Genomic DNA, 19,890 nt, shown 5'->3' with positions numbered 1-19,890 from the left:
TAGTTATGTGTGTGATAGACATTTACCTATGCATATGAATATATAGGTATTAGTATCAGGTTGCCCTAGTATTTATTGAGGTCTTGTGCATTCTATTTCGAAACAAATAATATTTTCATGCTATTGTATCAGGTGTCCGAAGGAGTCAGAATCCCAGACATCATTAGACGAAGTCGATAATTACTGCTGCAGTATATATTATTATGCCATGTTATCTCTGATTGACCACCGTTAGCCGATTATGCCAAGGCGCTTGGGGGAGTCTGTGGAGAAAGTGCCGGAGAGTGTCACGTTGATGAATGCGCCTTGTCCAAAGACATAGCCACCGCAAAAGAGCTCGGCGACTTGGCATTTTCGGTATGCCACCATAGTAGCAACATATGTGGAGCTCCTCCACTTTCTGATGGTTGATGACCCTTGTGCTATGCAGGGATCGGTATTTTGGTGATATTAGGACTAACGACATCATGGTGAAACAAGATCTTAGTTTTAATGACCGCTATATTCTTGCTAGAAACTTTGACTGAGAGGAAAGCAGCCATTAGATAAGCGAATCAAAGTCCTCATGCGATTTAGTTCGCAGTTCGCAGTTCGCAAATCAAAAAGTAAACCCAAACGCCATCCGATGTATCGCCGAAAACCGAGAAAAATGAAAAAAAAGTCGCTCAGCGCCAACATCGTAAAAAGTAAAAAGACTTCGATGGCCATTCAGTCATGCTGATGGTGGTCTTCATTAGCGTCAGCCAGCATCTGGAAGCCCTTCACCAGCCCCATTGCAGAACCAGCGGCGATACCGCCAACCAGTACCATTTGTATACCTCCAATGACACCCTTGCGGATATTTCGACGACCACGCCAGCCACTGACAAAGCACGTCTTTACATATCCGAAGATAAACAACGCAATGACCATGGTAGCAATGGACCACCGTAGGGCGATGAAGGCTTCATGGGGTCCGACGAAAAAGTATGGTATGAGAGGAATAAATCCACCGATAAAGTATCCCAGGGCGATTGTCAAAGCACAGATTATAGCGCGCGAGCCTGAGGGTTCGGGCAGAGTGTGGTGGAAGTTCATGAGAAAGGATGGAAGCATAGGAGAGTTAGACAGATGATTTTTGAGTTGCGCGACCAGTTCAGAAGGCATCTCGTAGGGCTCGAAAATATCGGAGATGGTCTCAGACACGGAGGCGGGGTCCGTCAAAGTCTGCGTTCGGGTCTCTTTTAATGTAGCTTTGTATGACTCTCTATAAACTTGTCAGTTCTCGAATCTCCAGGATCACTTCTAGCAGACTTTCATAAGTAGTAGGATCCAGGATCTAAGTAGACTTACTCCTCGCTTTTAGCACCGAGATACCCACCGAGTCCCATCGATATGGCCCCTGCGATGAGTTCTGCGAGCCCACCGAAAACGACAATTTTGGTATCACCCAATGCAGATAGTCCAGCAGTTAGGGCGAAGGGCACAGTCATGCCGTCGGAAAGACCGATGATGGCATCGGACACGGTGCGACCGTCAATGAAGCGTGAAGACTTTCGCTCCGAGTCATTATGAGGGTTTGTGCTGTTCCCAGCCTCGACATCCGGTCGAAGTCGAGAATGAGAGTCCTTTTCATCCTCCGAAGAAGGACTGCGATCGGAGAGGGGCATGTAATTCGACATCAGGCCGGTCAAGGAGCTGATTGACATAGGTGAGGTGAGATTGGAGGGATTGAGTGAAATGAAACCTTGCTGTATCCCTTGAATGGGATTTGAGAATGTTTAAGTGAAAGCGAGGGATACGAGATTAGCCAGTTAGAGCACGAGGTACAGTCATGAGCTCTTCCCATGCTTACATCCTTACATTTCGACAAAGAAAGTCATCAGGTCCCACCGCTCCAACAGCCTATCGAGTGACCCAAGAAGACAACGTGCTTGGCGACAGGGCACGTGCAATGCTGATTCGAGGAGGGTCAGCTTCAGTGCGGGGCCATGTGGGTCTATAAGAGGGACTCCCGCAGCTTAACTTGAAGTCTGGGACCAATCAGAAATTGTTATTTCTAATCTCCAATCTTTTGCCCACAGACCTCCGCACGGCTCACGTGCCAATATAAACTACAACATTCGCCGTATGCCCATTGCCCTAGGAGGGGTTGATCTTAATGGGGATTGCTAGACATTTTAGTCTCAAGGTCGCCTAGACTTGATCACATTGGTCTAGAAAGGATTCTCTAACAGTCACCACGTGGGTTATGGGTACTTCTGTTTTCCTCTAACCTGAATTACCAGGTATATCACATCACGATGCCTCTTTGGGGGTCATCTAAATCTAACTAAACGAGGGCTGTAATTACCGATGTTGAATCCCCGAGGAGCACTAGTGCCCTTTTGAGCATGACCTTCACCTCCAGCGCCCTCTGTGGCAGGTGCCCATGGTACAGGTATCCGTAGAGGATTAGAGATGGCAGATTATAGATGGCAAGAAGGTGGTTACAAACATATTTCTTTCACTTCCTTCTTCACTTCTTCCCTTTTCCATCCTCTTTCTTTCCTCGCACTTGTTCACGACAGAGCTTATAGTCTCACCCTGAGCAAAAGCAACTATGATTCTCCACTGGGGCTTCGTTATTCTGACGGCTCTAGCCAGTCTTGTATCCACTTACCCAACTGGGGGTGCTCAGCTGTGGGGCCAGCTGCGAGAAAATGTGAGTGGACCGCACAGCATCTATACTAGGAGCAGATGGCTTATAAGAGCACTCTCAGATCAAGCATGTCATCTATCTGACTCTTGAGAACCACTCGTTTGACAACATCGCTGGCTATTGGGATTTCCATCCTGAAATTGACAATTTGCGCAATCTCACCTATTGCAATGACTACACCAACCCCAATTGGACGGTCTACGGAGAGCCACTAGCAATCTGCGCCGAGCCGTATGCAACCGAAGTGCCACTAGAAGACCCGGACCACAACTTTGGTGGAGTTACCTACCAAATCTTCCGCCAGTGGAATCCGACAAAAGAGGATGTCCCCAACATGGGTGGTTTTATCGAGCGCCAATCGGAGAAGTACAATGCTACCCCTGGAGATTCGGCATTCGTGATCAAGGCCTTGAACGAAAAGAAGACCGCCACTCTGGTGGAGTTGGCAAGCAATTTCGCCTTCTTTGATTCATATGTGAGTAATAATTTGGCCTCAATTTGACTACAATATATATTGCGGAAATATATATTGCAGATAACTGACTGTTGACCCTGTTTTGTAGTTCGCCGAGCACCCAGGTCCCACTAACCCAAACCGGCAATTCGCAACTTCGGGCTCATCCTGTGGTTTTGCCGATAACACTAATCAGTCCGCTGGGTTCTGGAATAATGTGACTGGGGCTACTTGTGCGATCTCGATCTTTGAATCGCTCAGCAACAAAAATATCAGCTGGAAGAATGTAAGATAAGGTTTGTTCGTTTATACTGACAACTGGCTAAACATTTCTATATAGTACTACGAGACCGACATCGTCGATGGATTCATGTATAAAGTCAGTCACTCCCTACACCCATCCAATTGCCAGCTCAGTGACTAACAATGGTGTCAAGTGGGTGCAAGACAATGCAATGGACCGTCTCGTCCATGCAACAGAGCTCTATCATGACCTGGAAGCCGGCACATTGCCTTCATTCTCGTACCTGAACCCGGAGTGCTGTTCAGTTGACTCGATGCATCCTACCAGCAGCATGGCAGCAGGAGAGCAGATGGTCAAGCACTTGTACGACGCCCTGCGTCGCTCCAAGTACTGGGACAATGCGTCAGTTCCATTATTATTACCCTGATGCTGAGTGTGTTAATACTAACACTCGAATAAAGTGTTTTAATCATCAACTTTGATGAGCACGGTGGGTTTGCCGACCATGTGCCTACTCCAGTCAACGTGCCCCAACCCGAAGACGGTATGGTTTTCAAGGGCAAGTCATCAAACCACAATTTTACATACGACTTTACACGCCTGGGAGTCCGGTAAGCATCTTAATCCCAATTTGAGTTTTGCCATGTGAATATCCAGCTTATCCTTTCACCATAGTGTTCCTGCCTTTATAATCTCACCCTGGGTGCCCGCCAACCACCTCATCCACAATCAAGGCACCATGTACGCTGAGAATTCGGCCTACACTCATAGCTCAATCCTGCATTTCTTGCAGGAGTTGTGGGAACTTGAGGGCTTGAATAACAGGGTCCAGTGGGCCAAGACCTTTGAAACGATTTTCACCAACGAGCGGCGAGATGATACGCCCGAGACGTTGGTTAAGCCGACCTGGTATGGTCAAAGTGGGCAGCCGGAACCGGAACCGTTCGCCCTTTTGAACCAGGAGGAAAGCTACTATGCACGTCGCCAGGGCCGAGGCTAAGACTAATGCATAAGGGATGGAAATGGAGAATCGTCATATTGATAATGCAACTATGGTGGAATGCTGAGGAATGATCATTGAGATCTCCGGCTAGAAATGCGGATCTCCCATTTTATGACATAAATATCAGTTCAATGGATCGAAACGATGCCTACTACAATGATTTAGTGGGCCATGAGAATCCAATCCAGTCAATTGACAACTGAAATCTTAATTTATCAGTATGTAGTGTACTAAACCAGGCACGATCTCGAAGCAGAGTCGAGTTTAGAACCCCGGATTGATTTACGAAACAGAATTTGGAATGTACGACGCATAGTGCTCGCAGGTTCGAACTGGAAAATAGGATCATATATCAGGACTGGCCGTCATTCATAAAGCCTTTGCCGAGACAATAAAGAAATAGGTATGAACAAGAATGTGAAAATTTCAGAGAAGATCCGAAGCAGGAGCGAATCCAATTTTTGAGGACCAGCCCTTTGCCATGGACTAGGGCATGCGATGAAGCGATGAAGCGCGAGATGGAATTTAGATAGAAGCAGAAAATATGTCCAGTGTAAACCGCGAGCGGAGAAGTGTTCATTGCAAAACCTGGTGCAAAACGAGTCAGTACGGTCGAATCAGAATGAGAATAAAAAAGGATGTAGGTCCGACATACTACTTGCGTTTCTCAGCATCCTTCTGCTCCGACGAAGACGCGCCAGCCATATCCCACAGTCTGCTCTTGTAAGCGGGGAAGGAGGTGTGGTTCCACATGTTGAAGAGGACGCTATTGGGAAAACATCGGGTTAGTCGGCGCTAGCAAGCCAGGGCGGGAAAAGAGCAGCAAAATAGAACACACCTCTGGGTCTGGTCCTTGTAGGCCTCGTCTTTGACCTCCCTTACTTGCACTTTCATGCCGTCCCTGGTAAAAGCAATATTCTTGCGCTCCATCTTTTCGCGCGTGTTTTTGCCTACATCCTGCACGATGCTGTAGACGACGAATCCGACCGCAGCAAGGATGCCAACAAAGACGAGGAGTAGGATGAGGGGAAGGATACTGCGGGCGCCCATGGTGGGGTTCGTTTATCGGGGGTATCGAAGGGTAGTGTCTAGTGAGTTGAGATTTTCAACTTTGGGGAAAAAGAGGTGAAGATCTGAAGATTAAGGCGGGTGGAATCAGGGGAAGAAAACGGGGCGGACAGAAAACAATGGATTAGATGCCAAGAATAGATTGTGGTAAATAGTTGCAGCCTGGGGGTCTTCTAGACACGGTTGCTGCCTGGAGTGGACCTGGATGTTTCCTGTACAACAGGAATGCTGTTGAAATTCCAGCCGGGGTAGGGGAAGGCTGAATATGTTATATGTGATTTATATGTGATTTTAAAGTAGAAAGTGACGTTTCCAAGGTTTGATTCGAGGGGAAATGGCGCGCATCGTGGCTGTGTCTGAAATGTGGCTTTCAAGCCCAGCCCTAGAGGGTTTAGCCACTTGCTGAGTCAATTTTTTTATCGGGAGGTTCCGGCCCGGTCCTGGTGGCATTTTTGAGGTTAATTTTAGCCCAAGATCATATCTCTAGCTATACGGAGTTATTGGAGTAATTATGTACTTAATCAGATATTCCAAGGTTGTATAACAATCTTGTTATCTTTACTTGCTATCACTATGAAGATCACCTCTATTACCCCAACATGAACTAAAAGTTCTCCACTACCTAAAACAGCATGATCGATGAATCTTCTGCGTCATCATGATAGAGTCTTAAACTCACGACTACAACCGTAACTGGGCGGTGAATATTTCGTCCAGGGAGCTTCTTTCTTCAAGATAATCTGTCTGGGACATCTCTCTACATATTCTAGTTCAAAGACCCAGCAGCTCAGCCAAATCCGACACGATGTGTGACGTCCCTTTCTTTCCCATCTTCCCTGTCTGCTTCCAATGCGGCACTGACCAGAACCCATGTAACTGCAAGGTGGTTGGCCCGACACTTGGTAAGTTCGGTTCTTTGTAGTCTGAAGTCTGAATCGCCGGGGAATAAGCCCATGCCTGACAAAATGAACAGGGTTTCTCTCTACTATTGTAGCAGCAGTAAGTAAAATATAGTATCTTCTCGGATGACAGCATGAAGACTCTCTTGTTTTACTCCATGCTCATGACAACCTTTTTTTAGGTCTTCTGCTACCCCCTATCGATCTTCTGTGGTTGCGGTTGCACCCAAGCTGGAAAGGAGTATGTCTTGCTGTCCCGCTACTTCTTGATGTACAGACTAACAAATAATAGCATGCTGGGATTCCCTGTCAAAGTAAATCGGAGAGTCAGTAATGCTATTCCGATATGAGATTAGGAGCTAGGTTCATTGTATCTAATCATTTTATCCTAATCTTATATTGTTACAATGCGCTTGATAAAGCTAAGCACCATGCTCTTTTTGAATGGCTTTTTTCGTACAGGATTTCTGCCCACATACTTTTAGAACTCTCGACCTTTCGCCTAATTCATAGAGTTGCTAGGCATGGATTCTCAAACGCTGTTAGTGACATTGCATTTGGCTATTAAAAAATTATTACTGGCATATACTGTAAGAAAGAGAAGTCAATGTCCCGAAAATAATACCCCACCTTGCTCAGCGACTTGTATCCCAGAGACATACTCAGGTGGAAGTTTTCTCGGGAGCAGGTAGATAACTCGCAGAGTATTCATCCGCTTCATCATAGTCTTTCAAGTCCAGTCTTTTTAAGAACCCCCCTTCCAACAAATCTAGCACACTTGACGAGGCCAAAAGCTGCGATCCGAACCCAGGCTGCTCAAACCAACCCGCAATGGGTCCCAAGAGAATATCAAATGCCTTGGTCACCTCGTAGACATGGTAGTTGTACGGGAAGCTGCTGTTGGGTGGTGCGAAAAGGTTGGATGGTGGCAGGGACCGCTCGATATATGGAGCTCCAAGGGGTGCTAGGAACTGTCCATATTCAGATCCAAACCTATCAAGCTTCTGGCCCACGCGGAGTGTGATATTCCCTAGAATCGACACATTCTCGGTAGTTATGGCAAATCCGTCGAAGTCTGGATACACCCAGTAACCCTTTGGGTCGGAAGCGTTCAATGTCCATTTCTCCAGGAACTCGACTGGGCAGAGCTCGCCGAAGCGGGAGTATGTCTCGAGTTGATTGGAGAGAGGGAAGAATTCAGGGAGGTCCTTGGGACCAAGTCGTGGATCACCACAAACAGCAGTGGAGTTCACGTAGGTCACCCCTCTACAGGGGTCGGGATAGCATCTTTCTGGGTAATCTAGCTCCTAAGAAGTATGAGCATCGAATGTTCTAAATTCTGGGGTATCGGAAAATAGGGTATTAGAGCTGACCTTGTTTGTTTTATGTCTGATAGGAGTAACGAAGGACGCGGCTTCTGCTAGAACAACCGAAAGAAGCACACTTATAGTTGAGATGTGCATGGTGAATAGGAGATATATCCTGATAATCTTTGCCTGTGTGCTGGCTGAAGAAAGGAGGCGGACTCAGTAATATACTTCAAAGTGCCAAGGAGGATTGAACTTCAGATCTCGCCATCTACGGCGCTATTCAAATCGTGCATCTAAGCCATGCAAACAGATGGGTCTGGTCTGTTGTTTCCCTTCATGGGATTAGCCACACGCCTCTTTGAGCCCACTTCATTCCAATCGGCATCCGGTATTTATCCCTTTGCTATTCTGTCCAGGTATCATTACCCAATTCTTAGGCTGGTATTTCTGAAATTCCAACATATCACACGATCGAAGGGAATGGCCTACAATATGTTGAATGTCTTGCAATCCCTCTCCATCCCTTACGCAACTCATCCGACTACCCTTTCCGTTATCCTAACGGAGTACTGCAAGTTACTGAATAGGATGGAAGTAAATGATGTGTGATGAAACGTCGTGTCTATTGACAATTTGAGCTCAGAATTCCCTAGGCACGATTAACTCCAATCATTGCTTATTTGAGAGTGTAATTCTGGGTTCATTTTCTTGTACGAAGTATTCCGTATACCTATTCAAATAACACGAGAAATAAGGGGCAATTGAAGAAATCAGCTGTGTTAGCTGAGCTCGTAGCTGAGCTCGTATCAGCCACAGAAATATGCAGACAGATACGCAGAATTTCCTATTTGGGAAAATGAGAAACAACTTACCCCGTACCCCATACTTCGCACCCTAGCATTAATTAGTTCAATAATCTTCCCAGTCAAGAAAACTTCCTTACTCGTGTTATTACAATGCTAGATTTTCCAGTCAATTTCTTTTTTTTTTTTTCCAACCCGAGAACTTGTGATTCCCTTGTCAGCTATCATTGGTTTGTATTATTTGGCTTGTCCTTATTTGCATTTCATCTCAAACTGGAGCGAGAGGTTTAAAGGAGTAATATAATAAGGCGATCAATTATACATCACACATGCAGGTGATAGGGCAGCATGAATTTGTTCGGCCATGAGATTCGAAACCCTCACCTTGGCAGGTTCGCAGAAGGTGATCCTTCACAACGCCAACCGGTGTGATAATTCATGCATCAACTTGATACGTCAACTTGCCTACATATGCAAGATTGATTGCAATAAATGCCCCTTGTCTTCCAGTAATTACAATATGGCACTTGAGATTCAGAGTATCTACAAAAGCCCCTTCCACTCCACCACAACAATCGACATCTTCCCTCGTCCTTTGTTTGGGCTTTCTGGAGTCCAGTCCTTGAATGTACCAATCTCCTCAAAGTTGTTCTTCCCAAGGACTTTCGAGCTCCCTGTATTCCCAACAAAAAAGCTACTTTTAAGAAGATGAAGGTTCATCCGAGGGATAGCCCATTCTTGAATGACCGTTCGAACAGCAACACTCATAACTCCTCGGCTTTGTTGAGTAGGAGAAAGATAGTCTATCAACACTGTTAGTAATTGAGCTCGAGTTACACTAGTTAGGGTGTCCATACATCCTATACCCCAGACGATATCCTTGTGCCCCGCAGGTAAATCATTATTTTGCTTCTGTGCCAGCGCAAGCTCTGAGCTATCGGGTCGCAACTCATAGAATGAATACCGCGATATTGAGATCTCTCCAATCAAGACATCTCGAACCGGTGCGCCGGTCGCATGATCTCGTTCTGTTACTTCGCGTATGCAAAGGAAAGGACATTTATCAAAGAACACTGGTTCCTCTTCGCCATTTGAACCGTCACCCTGATGACTTTGCGATGCTTCGAATTCTTTTTGCAGAGTAGACAGCAGCTCTTTATTCTCTGCTATATTCGTTTTCATCCAGTCCACCCCGTGCTCGGGTAGAAAAGGGTAAGGTGGCCCTACTAGCCAGGAGTACACGCGTGAATCATTGAGAACTTCGGTCATAACAGCAGATGCCTCTTCAATCTGGTGTTCGCGGTATGGAGTGATGATGATGTTTGCGCATGGTGCTGGGAGTTGGAGATAGGGCTCTTTAGTGAGCAGGTTATAGTGGACAACCATTTTCACACAAATCAGACTAATAGTAGAGTCTCAATTGGAATAACTGTACAGATTTCAGATGTGCACTTTATATAGGCTTGCATTTTAGCTTCACAAGGCTCCTTAATATATTTGTGAGTCACTCGGAAAATGAGGGCTAACCAATTCTGGGCAACGGTACTGTTAGCCCGATGATACTTTACGAAGTAGCCAATTTGATGACTTCAACTTATTCGCCAGTTACTTCCCTCTGTTGTTACAATAGTCCGTGTGAGGATATCTTGCCCGAACTCACATGATGTGACTCAGAACTATGACTAGAAATACTCTCGCCCTCGCGATCTCACGATCTCACAAACTAACTGCGCTACAGATGACCATATACAACTGTGCACTCATATGTCTGGAGGTGACAACTAGACCGATCGATAGCCTCAGCAACAGCAGTGGGAATCATCAGAGCAAGAAAAATCGGCGCAAAGTTCGAAGGCCAGCCAGTTAAGACCACCTCTGCGACCACAACGTCCCGCAGGAAGTGGCTATCAGGAATACATAAACAAGCAGCGGAGCATAGGAATGCACTAGAATCTAGATAGCAAAGCACATGAACACATATATCGCTGTGTGTGGGCAAGTCGGCGAGGAAGTACTGCTAGCATAGGTGGAACATTCGAGGCAAAAGAGGTATACAATATCCGGATGTATTTATATGTGGGTGGTATTAATTAGACAGTCCGCCGAGAAGGTTCAGAAAATGGGAGCGCTTCATAATGTTCTATTATACACAGACCCCCGCTAGGTGCCACCGTCATCTCGAAATGGCATTGTACTTTCGCTTGGGTATATGAAATGTTAATTTACCGGCACTCGACTAGTCAATTGCTCCAGGCGCCCTGCCAAGGCTCGATGTTTGCGCATGACCTCCTCCCATTCGTAGGCCATATCTTCGGTATCTTCCTCCTCGCCCAGCTCGGTCAAGATCATGCCAAAGTCACCGCCAAGGCGACCAAGACTTGCGGCACAGTACAAAAGCTGGGTGAGTAGACTTTCCCTCGAACTCCGATCCCGGACGTTGGGAAGATAGGAGCGCATTGTATCCGTGAGCAACTGCACGAGATGCATGGGGAAAGTAGCCAAAGCCGGGGGGAGACGTTGCAAGGGGTCATCTGAGTGTGCTGGCTTTGACTTGGCCTTGGAGTGGGCGTCTGTACCTCGTAATCCTGAGATGGCAAATTCAGATTCGGATTGCTCAGAGTTAAAGATATTCTTGTATAGCGAGACAATCGCAAAGCTCTGCTCACGGAATATCTCAATGTATCTTTTTAGATAGCGGTCGGTTTGCTGACCGCCAGACCACGAGGTCGTATCTGATTTATCCTTGCCACCAAGTCTCCGTTGGGTTTCTTGGTCTGCGAGTTCGCGGAGGGGATCCAGAGCTTCAAGTGTTGATACCAAATGCGCTAATCTGCAGACCAGGAAGATGGCCCCAAGAGCGCCTTCTCCTGTCCCGACTGCCCCATCACTCTGAATCATATCTAGATCCGGGGCTACTCGCCGCAGCCAACCCACGGTTCGGATACCAGCTGCTAGCCGCAGGTTCTGGGTTCGAAGCCCCGTGATCAGATTACTTGTCATGTCCTTCATAGCATCCTCTGCCTGAGATGCAACATCTTGAATCAATGGTGATTCGGGGTATAATGTTTGTAGTCGCTTGATATGTGCATGTAGGTCGAGTGCAGAGGAGTAAGTTGTAGAGGAGGCACCGGTACCGGAGTTGACTGAGGCCGCGGAGACGGCTTTGGACAGCAGACTTGGTAGCTCCAAGATATCTGACAATCGATCGACGTTGCGAGAGAGCTGCATCGCTTTCTTCCGTCGCTCTAGCGCGGCATTGTCTGTGATTTTACTGTATTTGGTGGAGAACCCAACGGCCTCCTCGTCGAGTTTAGGGATAGCATCACGTAGCTGTTGCGCCTCGCGGGTCAATTGTGGGACAGAGGTACATAGTGTGGACAAATTATCGGCAGAGGTGACAAATGCTCGGTGTGAACGGTTCGAGAGGGCTTGAAGGGACAGAAGGGTTGAGTGGGAGGATTGGGCAAGCGATGGGGGTTCTGTGGTCTGGAGAGCTTCAAGTGACAAGGTTGAGAGGCGAGTGAGGTATCTGTCGGTGGTTATATCATGCGATTGATTTGGATCAAGATGTGGAGCTAGTAGCTCCAACAAGTCGGCCATGGCGGGTTGATGCTATTCGGAAGTTTTGTGTTGTAGAGGCGGAATGGATCACCCCCCGTTGGCCCGTGCGGGTCAGTTGTATTTCCGAATGGAATGAACTTTTTCTTTGCTTTTTTGAACTTCGCTCTTCCAAACTGTTTTCCGCTTTACGATAGACAGATATTTCAGTTCTTTTCTTCTTTTCTTTCTTTTCTGTCGTTGTCCTTCTTGCTGCAAATAGGATACTTCTACTAGCCCCTCCCCCGCATTCGCAACACATTACATTCCCCATGATCCTTCCACCATGGGGAAACCACGGGTAAGCCTCCATTTCTAAGTGATTGAGATGTACCTTGGCTTAAACAGACTCTTTTCCGACTTATAGATGATCATTTTAGTTCGCCATGCACAGTCAGAAGGCAACAAAAACCGCGATATTCATCAAACTATTCCAGACCACCGTGTGAAGCTTACTCCTGAAGGACATCGACAAGCCCAAGATGCAGGCCATCGACTACGTGACCTCCTTCAACCCGACGATAAACTTCACTTCTTCACTTCACCTTATCGGCGGACAAGAGAGACCACCGAGGGAATTATTCAATCCCTAACCTCCGATGCACCTTCTCCTTCGCCTTTCTCAAGACACACTATCAAAGTTTATGAAGAACCCCGCCTGCGGGAACAAGATTTCGGTAACTTCCAGCCATGTTCTATGGAGATGGAGCGCATGTGGATGGAGCGGGCAGACTACGGCCATTTCTTCTACCGGATTCCCAATGGTGAATCCGCAGCAGATGCCTATGATCGAGTGAGTGGATTTAACGAGTCTCTCTGGCGCCAGTTTGGCGAGGATGACTTTGCAAATGTGTGCGTTCTGGTTACGCATGGCCTCATGGCACGAGTATTTCTCATGAAGTGGTATCACTGGAGCGTGGAATACTTCGAGGACCTTCGTAACATCAATCATTGCGAGTTCCTGGTCTTGACCCACAACCCAGAAAATGGTAAATACACACTTCAGAACAAGCTCCGGACCTGGTCAGATCTGCGAAAAGATCGAGAGCGTGGAAATGCATCCAAAGAGCAGGTCTCTGCGCCCGCCCCGTCTACTGGTCATAGCCTCACCGACCATATCCCAATCCGACGAAAGTGGGGCGGCTGCCCCGACGGCTGTACTCATGGCATGACTGCAGAGGGGAAACAGTCGTTGCGAGCGAATCTACTGAATTCCATACGTCACGAGCATAGCTACGCCCAACCAAAGCATGCCGATGACCATGTAGGCAGTTTTGGCTCCAAACTTCACAAATCTATATCAATCGACGATGTAGTATCGTCCTCTGAAAGCAGTTCGGCGCAGAATGATACCAGCCACATACCCAGTGCTAGGCACGTCTCCAACCCTCAGCACAAACTTCGCGACGATGACAACGGAGACACCACAAAGCAATATGATTCCAGCTCAGAAGCCCGGCTAAGCGTGAATCCATTGCACCCAAAACGACCGAACTTCCACGGGCTGAACCGAAATAGTGAAAACCATCTCCCCCACCTGCCAACAGCTACATCTTCATCATCAGCGCACCTAAAGTACGCCCTCCTCCACCTTGGAGGCCGTGACGGTGGAGGCTCGATGAGCGGAGCGAACAGCCTCGCCCCATCCGACGACGAAGGCGACGACCACGCTCACCATCGTCACACTGCACCACGCTCTCCTAGCCTCGCCACTGGAAGTTTGTCCCATGCGAGCCAGCACCACTTCGAATTTCCGTCCAGCGAGCAAACCCAACAGTCAGCTCCCTCTCAGGGGCTCGAAGATGACGGCGATGATGAGATGAGTGGCAATCGCACCGAGAAATTAAAGAAAACTCGCCTGCACCATCCCCATAACCACCACCATCATCATCACCACCATGTTTCTTCTTCTACCGACCAATCCGAGCACCGCATGGCTAATATCCTAGGTGACGGAGATGAGTCATCCAACCACTCAGAAACACAGATGGGAGAACGAGAAAGTTCGTCAACAGATTCCCCATCTCATCTCCACATCGAGGAATTATCCTTGGAAGAGGAACAAAAGCAAGATCAGAGCATCCAAGGGAGCGTCTACTAATATTGTTCCCGTTGCTTTCGTTGATGCCCTGACGACTTTATACGTCTGCATACTTCTCATTCTCCTTTGCTAGTTCTTGTTTCTTTCTTCTCTGCATCTACTCTTACGACCCGCGACGACTGTCTGGATGAATTTTGATTACCCCCTAGTACAACTGCATTTTTACCTATCTCTTATTTCAGCCCGATGGCCCTTTTCTGGTGTTAGGCTAGAATCCAATTCTATCACAAAAATGACTACAAGATCTGAGTTATGGTTCATTAAACACCCGAAAGGGAACTGCCATGTAACCCAAGACGTTGCCGGATCTAGCAGTAGACAGAGAGCAGAGGGTAACTAATCTAATAGAAGATACTGATACTACTCAAACAGAAGGTACAAGGGAGATATTGATACAAGTCCTAGGACAAAAACAGTAAAAGTTTGTAGTCCCGACAAAGACAATAGTTTGCCGCTGATTTAGTGGCATATCTTCAAAGAACAGCGGCATCAATAGCCATAGCCACAACCACGGACGCCAATATCCAGGTCAAACGCAGGACTAATGGAGACGGGAGATGTGACGGCTCTGGCTCACCGACAGCGCCGAATGGCAAAGGGCAGATATATATAAGCCAGCCAAAAGAGCCGGCCAAATTTAGGTAGACTACATAAGAGGTCAGTCCAGTCGTGGGGATGGACTGAGTCTGAAATCAGACAGAAGATGTATCGAGGGTATCGATATCCCCTGGATGCATGCGAAGATGCCACGGGGAGAAGAGACCCCAAGACCAATCGTTTGTCATCTGTGTCGCAAGTGACACGAGAGAGGTGGGAGCGATGAAGTACATCATGCGGCTAAGAAGGGTTGTAAATGATCCTTGAATTGTTGATCTCATTGATTGGAGAAGAAAGGTTCATCAGAGAAAGATAAAAACAAATCGAGGGGATCGAAAGAAGAAAAAAAAAAGTGAATGAACAATTGAAGATTTGAGATGAGAATTGAAAAAAAAAAAAAAAAAAAGATTAACGTCGGGCACTGCATATAGCGTGGCGAATGGGAATAATGTACCGAGATGAAATGGAAGTGGAAGAAAGAAAGCACTCTATGGGTAATCACCGCGAGACACAAAATGCCAAGCATAAAACAAAAGGACCAAGGATATAAACCGAAGTCGTGGGTAATAAACAAAGAAGTCAGATTTTGGGGATTCGTGATAGTCGTGACTGCGGCGCCGGCAACCTTCGGAGTGAAAGATCAAAGACCCAACAATGAGATTCAATATAAGACTCGATGAAACCGAAGTCAATATTAATATAACAAGTGCAGTCGAGATTTTGCATCGTGGGCTTGCCGGGAGCATGCCAATGTTCGCTGCGGGAGCGTTTTTTCCCTTTTTTTTCCATTTTATAAGATTTTCTTCGCTTTGCCAAACGAGAACCAGCGGACGCAGAACAGAAGTACTTTTTGGAGACGCGGTAGGCCAATTGCTCAGAAGCAGGCGAAAGCTAAAGGAAGCAAAAAGGTCGAAAGGCGCAAGGATGGAAACAATTCAAGCAGAAGAAGAAACGGTATCGAAATAAATCCCATGCGAATCGCCCAAATGAACGTTGGAAGAAGTCTAAAGTTGCAGTAAGAAGAAATTCAAAGAGGTATCAAGACTTGTGGTCTCGAACCGTTGACACCGTCTGTTCCATCCGGGGTCGTGGGCAGAACATGCCAAATATCGTCAACTAGGTTGCGATCATCGGCTGTTGCATGGAGTGGAATGCATTGTTGCACATGTAGTGCTCGAGATGCTTAGCACAGTACGTGCAGCCGCACGACGAACCATGACCCGTCCAGAGACTCTGTGCGAATGGCAAGCCGTACGCCGGAGTGTGGTGGTAGGATGGGGGCTGGGATCGAGATGCAGGGTGAGCCATGTACTGTGAGGGTACGTTCCAGCCTCGCGAGTAGGGCGGAGGCGGAGGTGGGTTGGCGTAACCCCAAGGGCCAACTGAGTAGTAGTCAGGGGTAGTGGGGCCGCTAGAAAGGGTAGAGGGAGGCGAATATTCGGACGCGGTCGGGTTGAGCCAGGAGTTCTCAATTTGCGAGCTGCGCTGGTACTGCGGCGGGATAGGGCCTTCGGGAGACATAAGGGGCTTGGTAACAGCCTGGCCGCGGACCACGTTGGTCTCAAGAGGCGCCAGAGTCTGGCGGGACTCCTGAACCCGAGCCGTTGCCTTGGTCCGCCAGGTATCCCAGTGCGCGCGCCACGAGGCGAAACCATCCTGCTTGTCGTAGATGCGGTCGTGAATCTTCCAGTCGAACGCGAAAAGCCATTCCAATTCCATGTGGTTCAACTCAGCAACGGGGATGTTGCTAACCTCAGCCCAGGATTTATTCTGGAAGGTATTGTCATCGAGGAACTTGCTGCCCAACAGAAGAGCCACAGTCAACATGCGATAGACCTGGCTACTGTCTGTCTTGGTGAAGGCGCGTTTGGATGACAATAGGCGCACACGGCTGGCCAAATAGAAGAGACCGAGCAGAATGGTAGAACTTGGGAGGCGTGTCGAGGACAAAATCTGAAAGACGTATTTCCGAAACTGGGGGGAACCGAAGATCCTGGGTAGATGCTTCGCACGAGGTCAATATCTGCAATGGTGATGTTGGTCTCGAACAAATCATACATTCCCTGAGCCATCTCTGCCACAAAGTCGGACATGCGATCCATCTCATAATCCAGGTGAGCTGCAACACCTCCAGTTGCCTTCTCCTCCTTACGGGGTTGTTCGGGCTGTTGTTGCATCGGGGCGGCTTCCTGTCGACGGTATTGAGGCGGCATCGTAGCATCCATGGGCGGAAGTTGGACGTTGCTGCGGATTGAGGGCAATCCAGTGCCAACCATGGGGTTGAACATGGGCTGCTGGTTCATCATGTGATGATCGCGAGCAGTGTTCATCAGATGGGCGGACTGGGGGTGGAGATTCATCGAAGTGGGTTTGGCGTAGCACAGAGACTGCGAGTACTGTTCGATGAACTCATTGCCACTTTGGTGGTAGCGAGGCGGGAAACCCTGCGTGACCAACTGGGTAGAATGATGGGTCTTCCATACGACCACCGTTGACATGGGGAGGCGTAGGCAGGCCGTGGTGGCCTGGGACGAAGAAGGACGGCATCTTGAGAAGGGGAGGCGCAGTAACCAGTTCAGGACGGGGGACTAGACGTATTCTATTGCCAGAGAAGACGAGGAATCAGCACACGAGGCCTCCGGGATAGGCAAAAGCCAGATGGACCGAGAGACAAGAGTTAAAGAAACAAGGCGACGAACCGTCTACTCCACCAGATCCTGATCCTGGGGGGAGGGAAGAGGAGAAGAGCGGTGCTCGGCGAGCGGATCGCTCTGTCGTATTCCTAGGAGGCAGTCTCTAGTTGAATGACATTGAGGTGCGTTCAATGATCCAATGGATAAATGAGGGTAAATGAGAATTGGAAGGATCGTGATGAATGGGTGAACAAGACACAATCCTCACTTGGAGAGTCGAAATGATACAGCCTGTGAGGAAAGGTGATAGATCACAACCCAGCCAATTCCAAAATGCTTTGAGAGGCGAATAACCAGGTCGAAGCGAAGCGGAAAAGTCCACGTAAGAGTGAACTGAACGCGCCGGGAGAATGAAGAGCACCGGTGGAAGAAAAAAAAATTTCCCACACGTAGACGCAAACCTCACAGAATGAGGTGATCAACGACACTTAGTGAAAAGCTCGTTGACACGGGAGAAGGTTGATACAGAAAAGAGGTTGAGAAGAAGGATGAAGAGAAGAAAAGTGTATAGGGGCGTTGTGTGGGAAAAGGCCGTTGGGTTGCCCCGGTAATTTTACATGTATTTGGTATACACGGAAGGAGTCACTCGGCCCACATATTGGAAATTCTAAATTTAAAGAAAAAAAGTGTTTCGCACATTGTCTCTAGTTACTATCTAGTGCTATGTATCGAATAAATTAGTAGGCTCCTACAATATAGAAATAGTGATTGGATGTGAATTTGGTATTATATTTAGTTCTTATTGGACTTCCTTGAATCTCACCTTATTTAATTTTTTTTCTTTCTTTTTTCACTATAAAATTCTACCCGGTATTTCCCTGAGAGTTTGGAACGTGCAGATATTGTACTATAAGTAGTGTAATTGTACTGTAATTGCAGTGTAAGATTGTCGATAGTAGTAAAGAAAAAGGGCCCTAGACCCTGAAGGCAAACCCGGTGATGCAACCCCCGTGTCACTGGTTCTCACTCTGGTTCTCACTGGTATTGTATATTGGTATTGAGCTTTGGAAAAAAAAAAAAAAACCTAAGAAACTAAGAAACTAAAAAAAAAGGCTGCTCCACCTAATATCTTAGTAAGCTCAGTTATATTTCAATTCGAAGGTTACGTTTTTAAAAAGATTGAATAACTACGGAGTAGTTAACTAGTGAATAGTTAACTAAATATTTAGTGAATAGTAAATACATGTAGTAAATAAATGTCCTATATGTCCTATATGTCCTATATTAAATGACCACCATCTTTATATCTATGTTGTATATAAAAAAAGAAAACCCTGTAAACATCGAATGTCGCATTCCCTCCGTTGCTCAGTCTACAAAACCCCCCTACGTAGTGCTACATACGGAAATGTTCATCCGGGCTTTTCCATACCCACTCCCCATGAACAGACTATGGAGTATATACAAAATAGGCACTAACCAACAAACCAAACATCCTTACAGCTGTCGTCGGGTCATTTTCTCTCTACTATCCCTCAATATGCAATCACACTAGATATGCAATCACACACACCCATTACCCCGTACAACCAAGCAAGGGCAACCGAGATCATGCATCTGACAAGCACTCCATCTAGCATTCTCCCTACCTCTTTTCTCTAGTCTCTCTGACATGTCAGAGACAGTTTAACTGGCCACCTAGGGAGGCACCGGGGCTCTGACTCACCGTAGACAACTCCACCCTCAAGGACCTGTGTGTTGATCCCTGCAGCCTGCATCCTAATACGGAGTAGCGTCGTGATTGATGCATAGCCAGCTGTACATAAAGTGCTCCCTCCGTCCATGTACTTGCTCTTGGAGGCAAAGACAAGTGTTTTGACAGATATATATCTGAGCTGACAGCCCTTCTATATTTATGTGCCTATCTGCTTAAAAGGCGCATACATCTACCAAAAAAGAAAAAAAAAAAAAAAAAGTCCCGCATATATATATTAAACTTATTTCTCTGAGAGGGGTCTCGAAAGACATTATTAATCTTTAAATACTTAAAATACTTAAATACAACAGGCACCGAAGACCATGCGTACTAATAATACTCGGACCTCGTGCCCTGCCATGCTCCATTTTCGATGTAGTTCTACCGATTCTTCCAAGGTACCACGACCTAAATGTACATATAGTACCTGCCTACATACCTTGCACTCCGGATTCAATGGTTATAGCCAATATAGATAATAAATACACTAAAAGCTAAGCCTACAGAATACAGAATACAAAAAATAAAAAGCACAAAACCGGATAGTAGGACCAATGATGCCCGACCGGCTACATTCGGCGGCTTTTTCCCTGAAACAAAAAACATCTCCATATTTCCTAGCTGCACTATATGATTCAAATACAACATAATTTTCCCCCTCAACCCCCGTAAACCAAGGGAAAATTCGGAGAATCCGGCGGCAAAACACCCCTCCTTATTTTCTGAGGGCGGGGGAGGCAAATAA

The 19,890-nt window shown here is 47.0% G+C and overlaps 9 protein-coding genes across 9 annotated transcripts; 3 read left to right on the top strand and 6 right to left on the bottom strand.

Moving 5' to 3' along the window:
* Positions 1 to 708: 708 nt before the first annotated feature.
* N7516_004086 (VIT1/CCC1 transporter family protein) lies at positions 709 to 1,688 on the bottom strand (the record flags this gene model as incomplete). The annotated part of the gene is made up of 2 exons (XM_057216806.1): positions 709 to 1,246; positions 1,333 to 1,688. The coding sequence occupies 2 exons, from the start codon at positions 1,686 to 1,688 to the stop codon at positions 709 to 711; spliced, it is 894 nt and encodes a 297-aa protein (XP_057078689.1).
* Positions 1,689 to 2,581: 893 nt separating this feature from the next.
* Positions 2,582 to 4,378, top strand: N7516_004085 (Phosphoesterase; the record flags this gene model as incomplete). Its single annotated transcript, XM_057216805.1, has 7 exons — positions 2,582 to 2,683; positions 2,742 to 3,155; positions 3,244 to 3,420; positions 3,475 to 3,513; positions 3,572 to 3,780; positions 3,840 to 3,989; positions 4,054 to 4,378. 7 exons carry the CDS (start codon positions 2,582 to 2,584, stop codon positions 4,376 to 4,378), a joined length of 1,416 nt encoding a protein of 471 aa, XP_057078688.1.
* A 657-nt stretch (positions 4,379 to 5,035) lies between these two features.
* N7516_004084 (uncharacterized protein) lies at positions 5,036 to 5,431 on the bottom strand (the record flags this gene model as incomplete). Its single annotated transcript, XM_057216804.1, has 2 exons — positions 5,036 to 5,147; positions 5,220 to 5,431. The coding sequence occupies 2 exons, from the start codon at positions 5,429 to 5,431 to the stop codon at positions 5,036 to 5,038; spliced, it is 324 nt and encodes a 107-aa protein (XP_057078687.1).
* Positions 5,432 to 6,254: 823 nt separating this feature from the next.
* On the top strand, positions 6,255 to 6,698 carry N7516_004083 (uncharacterized protein; the record flags this gene model as incomplete). Its single annotated transcript, XM_057216803.1, has 4 exons — positions 6,255 to 6,351; positions 6,423 to 6,448; positions 6,531 to 6,589; positions 6,641 to 6,698. 4 exons carry the CDS (start codon positions 6,255 to 6,257, stop codon positions 6,696 to 6,698), a joined length of 240 nt encoding a protein of 79 aa, XP_057078686.1.
* Positions 6,699 to 7,010: 312 nt separating this feature from the next.
* Positions 7,011 to 7,811, bottom strand: N7516_004082 (TNT domain-containing protein; the record flags this gene model as incomplete). Its single annotated transcript, XM_057216802.1, has 2 exons — positions 7,011 to 7,655; positions 7,722 to 7,811. The coding sequence occupies 2 exons, from the start codon at positions 7,809 to 7,811 to the stop codon at positions 7,011 to 7,013; spliced, it is 735 nt and encodes a 244-aa protein (XP_057078685.1).
* A 1,193-nt stretch (positions 7,812 to 9,004) lies between these two features.
* Positions 9,005 to 9,847, bottom strand: N7516_004081 (GNAT family N-acetyltransferase; the record flags this gene model as incomplete). The annotated part of the gene is made up of 2 exons (XM_057216801.1): positions 9,005 to 9,264; positions 9,319 to 9,847. 2 exons carry the CDS (start codon positions 9,845 to 9,847, stop codon positions 9,005 to 9,007), a joined length of 789 nt encoding a protein of 262 aa, XP_057078684.1.
* An 831-nt stretch (positions 9,848 to 10,678) lies between these two features.
* N7516_004080 (Dor1-like family protein) lies at positions 10,679 to 12,061 on the bottom strand (the record flags this gene model as incomplete). The annotated part of the gene is made up of 1 exon (XM_057216800.1): positions 10,679 to 12,061. One exon carries the CDS (start codon positions 12,059 to 12,061, stop codon positions 10,679 to 10,681), a length of 1,383 nt encoding a protein of 460 aa, XP_057078683.1.
* Positions 12,062 to 12,344: 283 nt separating this feature from the next.
* N7516_004079 (acid phosphatase DET1) lies at positions 12,345 to 14,159 on the top strand (the record flags this gene model as incomplete). Its single annotated transcript, XM_057216799.1, has 2 exons — positions 12,345 to 12,359; positions 12,426 to 14,159. 2 exons carry the CDS (start codon positions 12,345 to 12,347, stop codon positions 14,157 to 14,159), a joined length of 1,749 nt encoding a protein of 582 aa, XP_057078682.1.
* A 1,713-nt stretch (positions 14,160 to 15,872) lies between these two features.
* N7516_004078 (uncharacterized protein) lies at positions 15,873 to 17,593 on the bottom strand (the record flags this gene model as incomplete). The annotated part of the gene is made up of 3 exons (XM_057216798.1): positions 17,456 to 17,593; positions 16,815 to 17,355; positions 15,873 to 16,749 (listed from the first exon to the last, which is right to left on the bottom strand). Exons 2-3 carry the CDS (start codon positions 17,252 to 17,254, stop codon positions 15,873 to 15,875), a joined length of 1,317 nt encoding a protein of 438 aa, XP_057078681.1. The 5' UTR covers positions 17,255 to 17,355; positions 17,456 to 17,593.
* Positions 17,594 to 19,890: the final 2,297 nt, after the last annotated feature.

This window comes from Penicillium verrucosum, assembly GCF_028828655.1.
Source record: "Penicillium verrucosum strain IBT 35672 chromosome Unknown utg000001l_segment0_segment0, whole genome shotgun sequence".
NCBI lineage: Eukaryota > Fungi > Ascomycota > Eurotiomycetes > Eurotiales > Aspergillaceae > Penicillium > Penicillium verrucosum.
The sequence above is the reverse complement of the archived record's forward strand: the minus strand, read 5'-3'. Positions and strand labels throughout refer to the sequence as shown.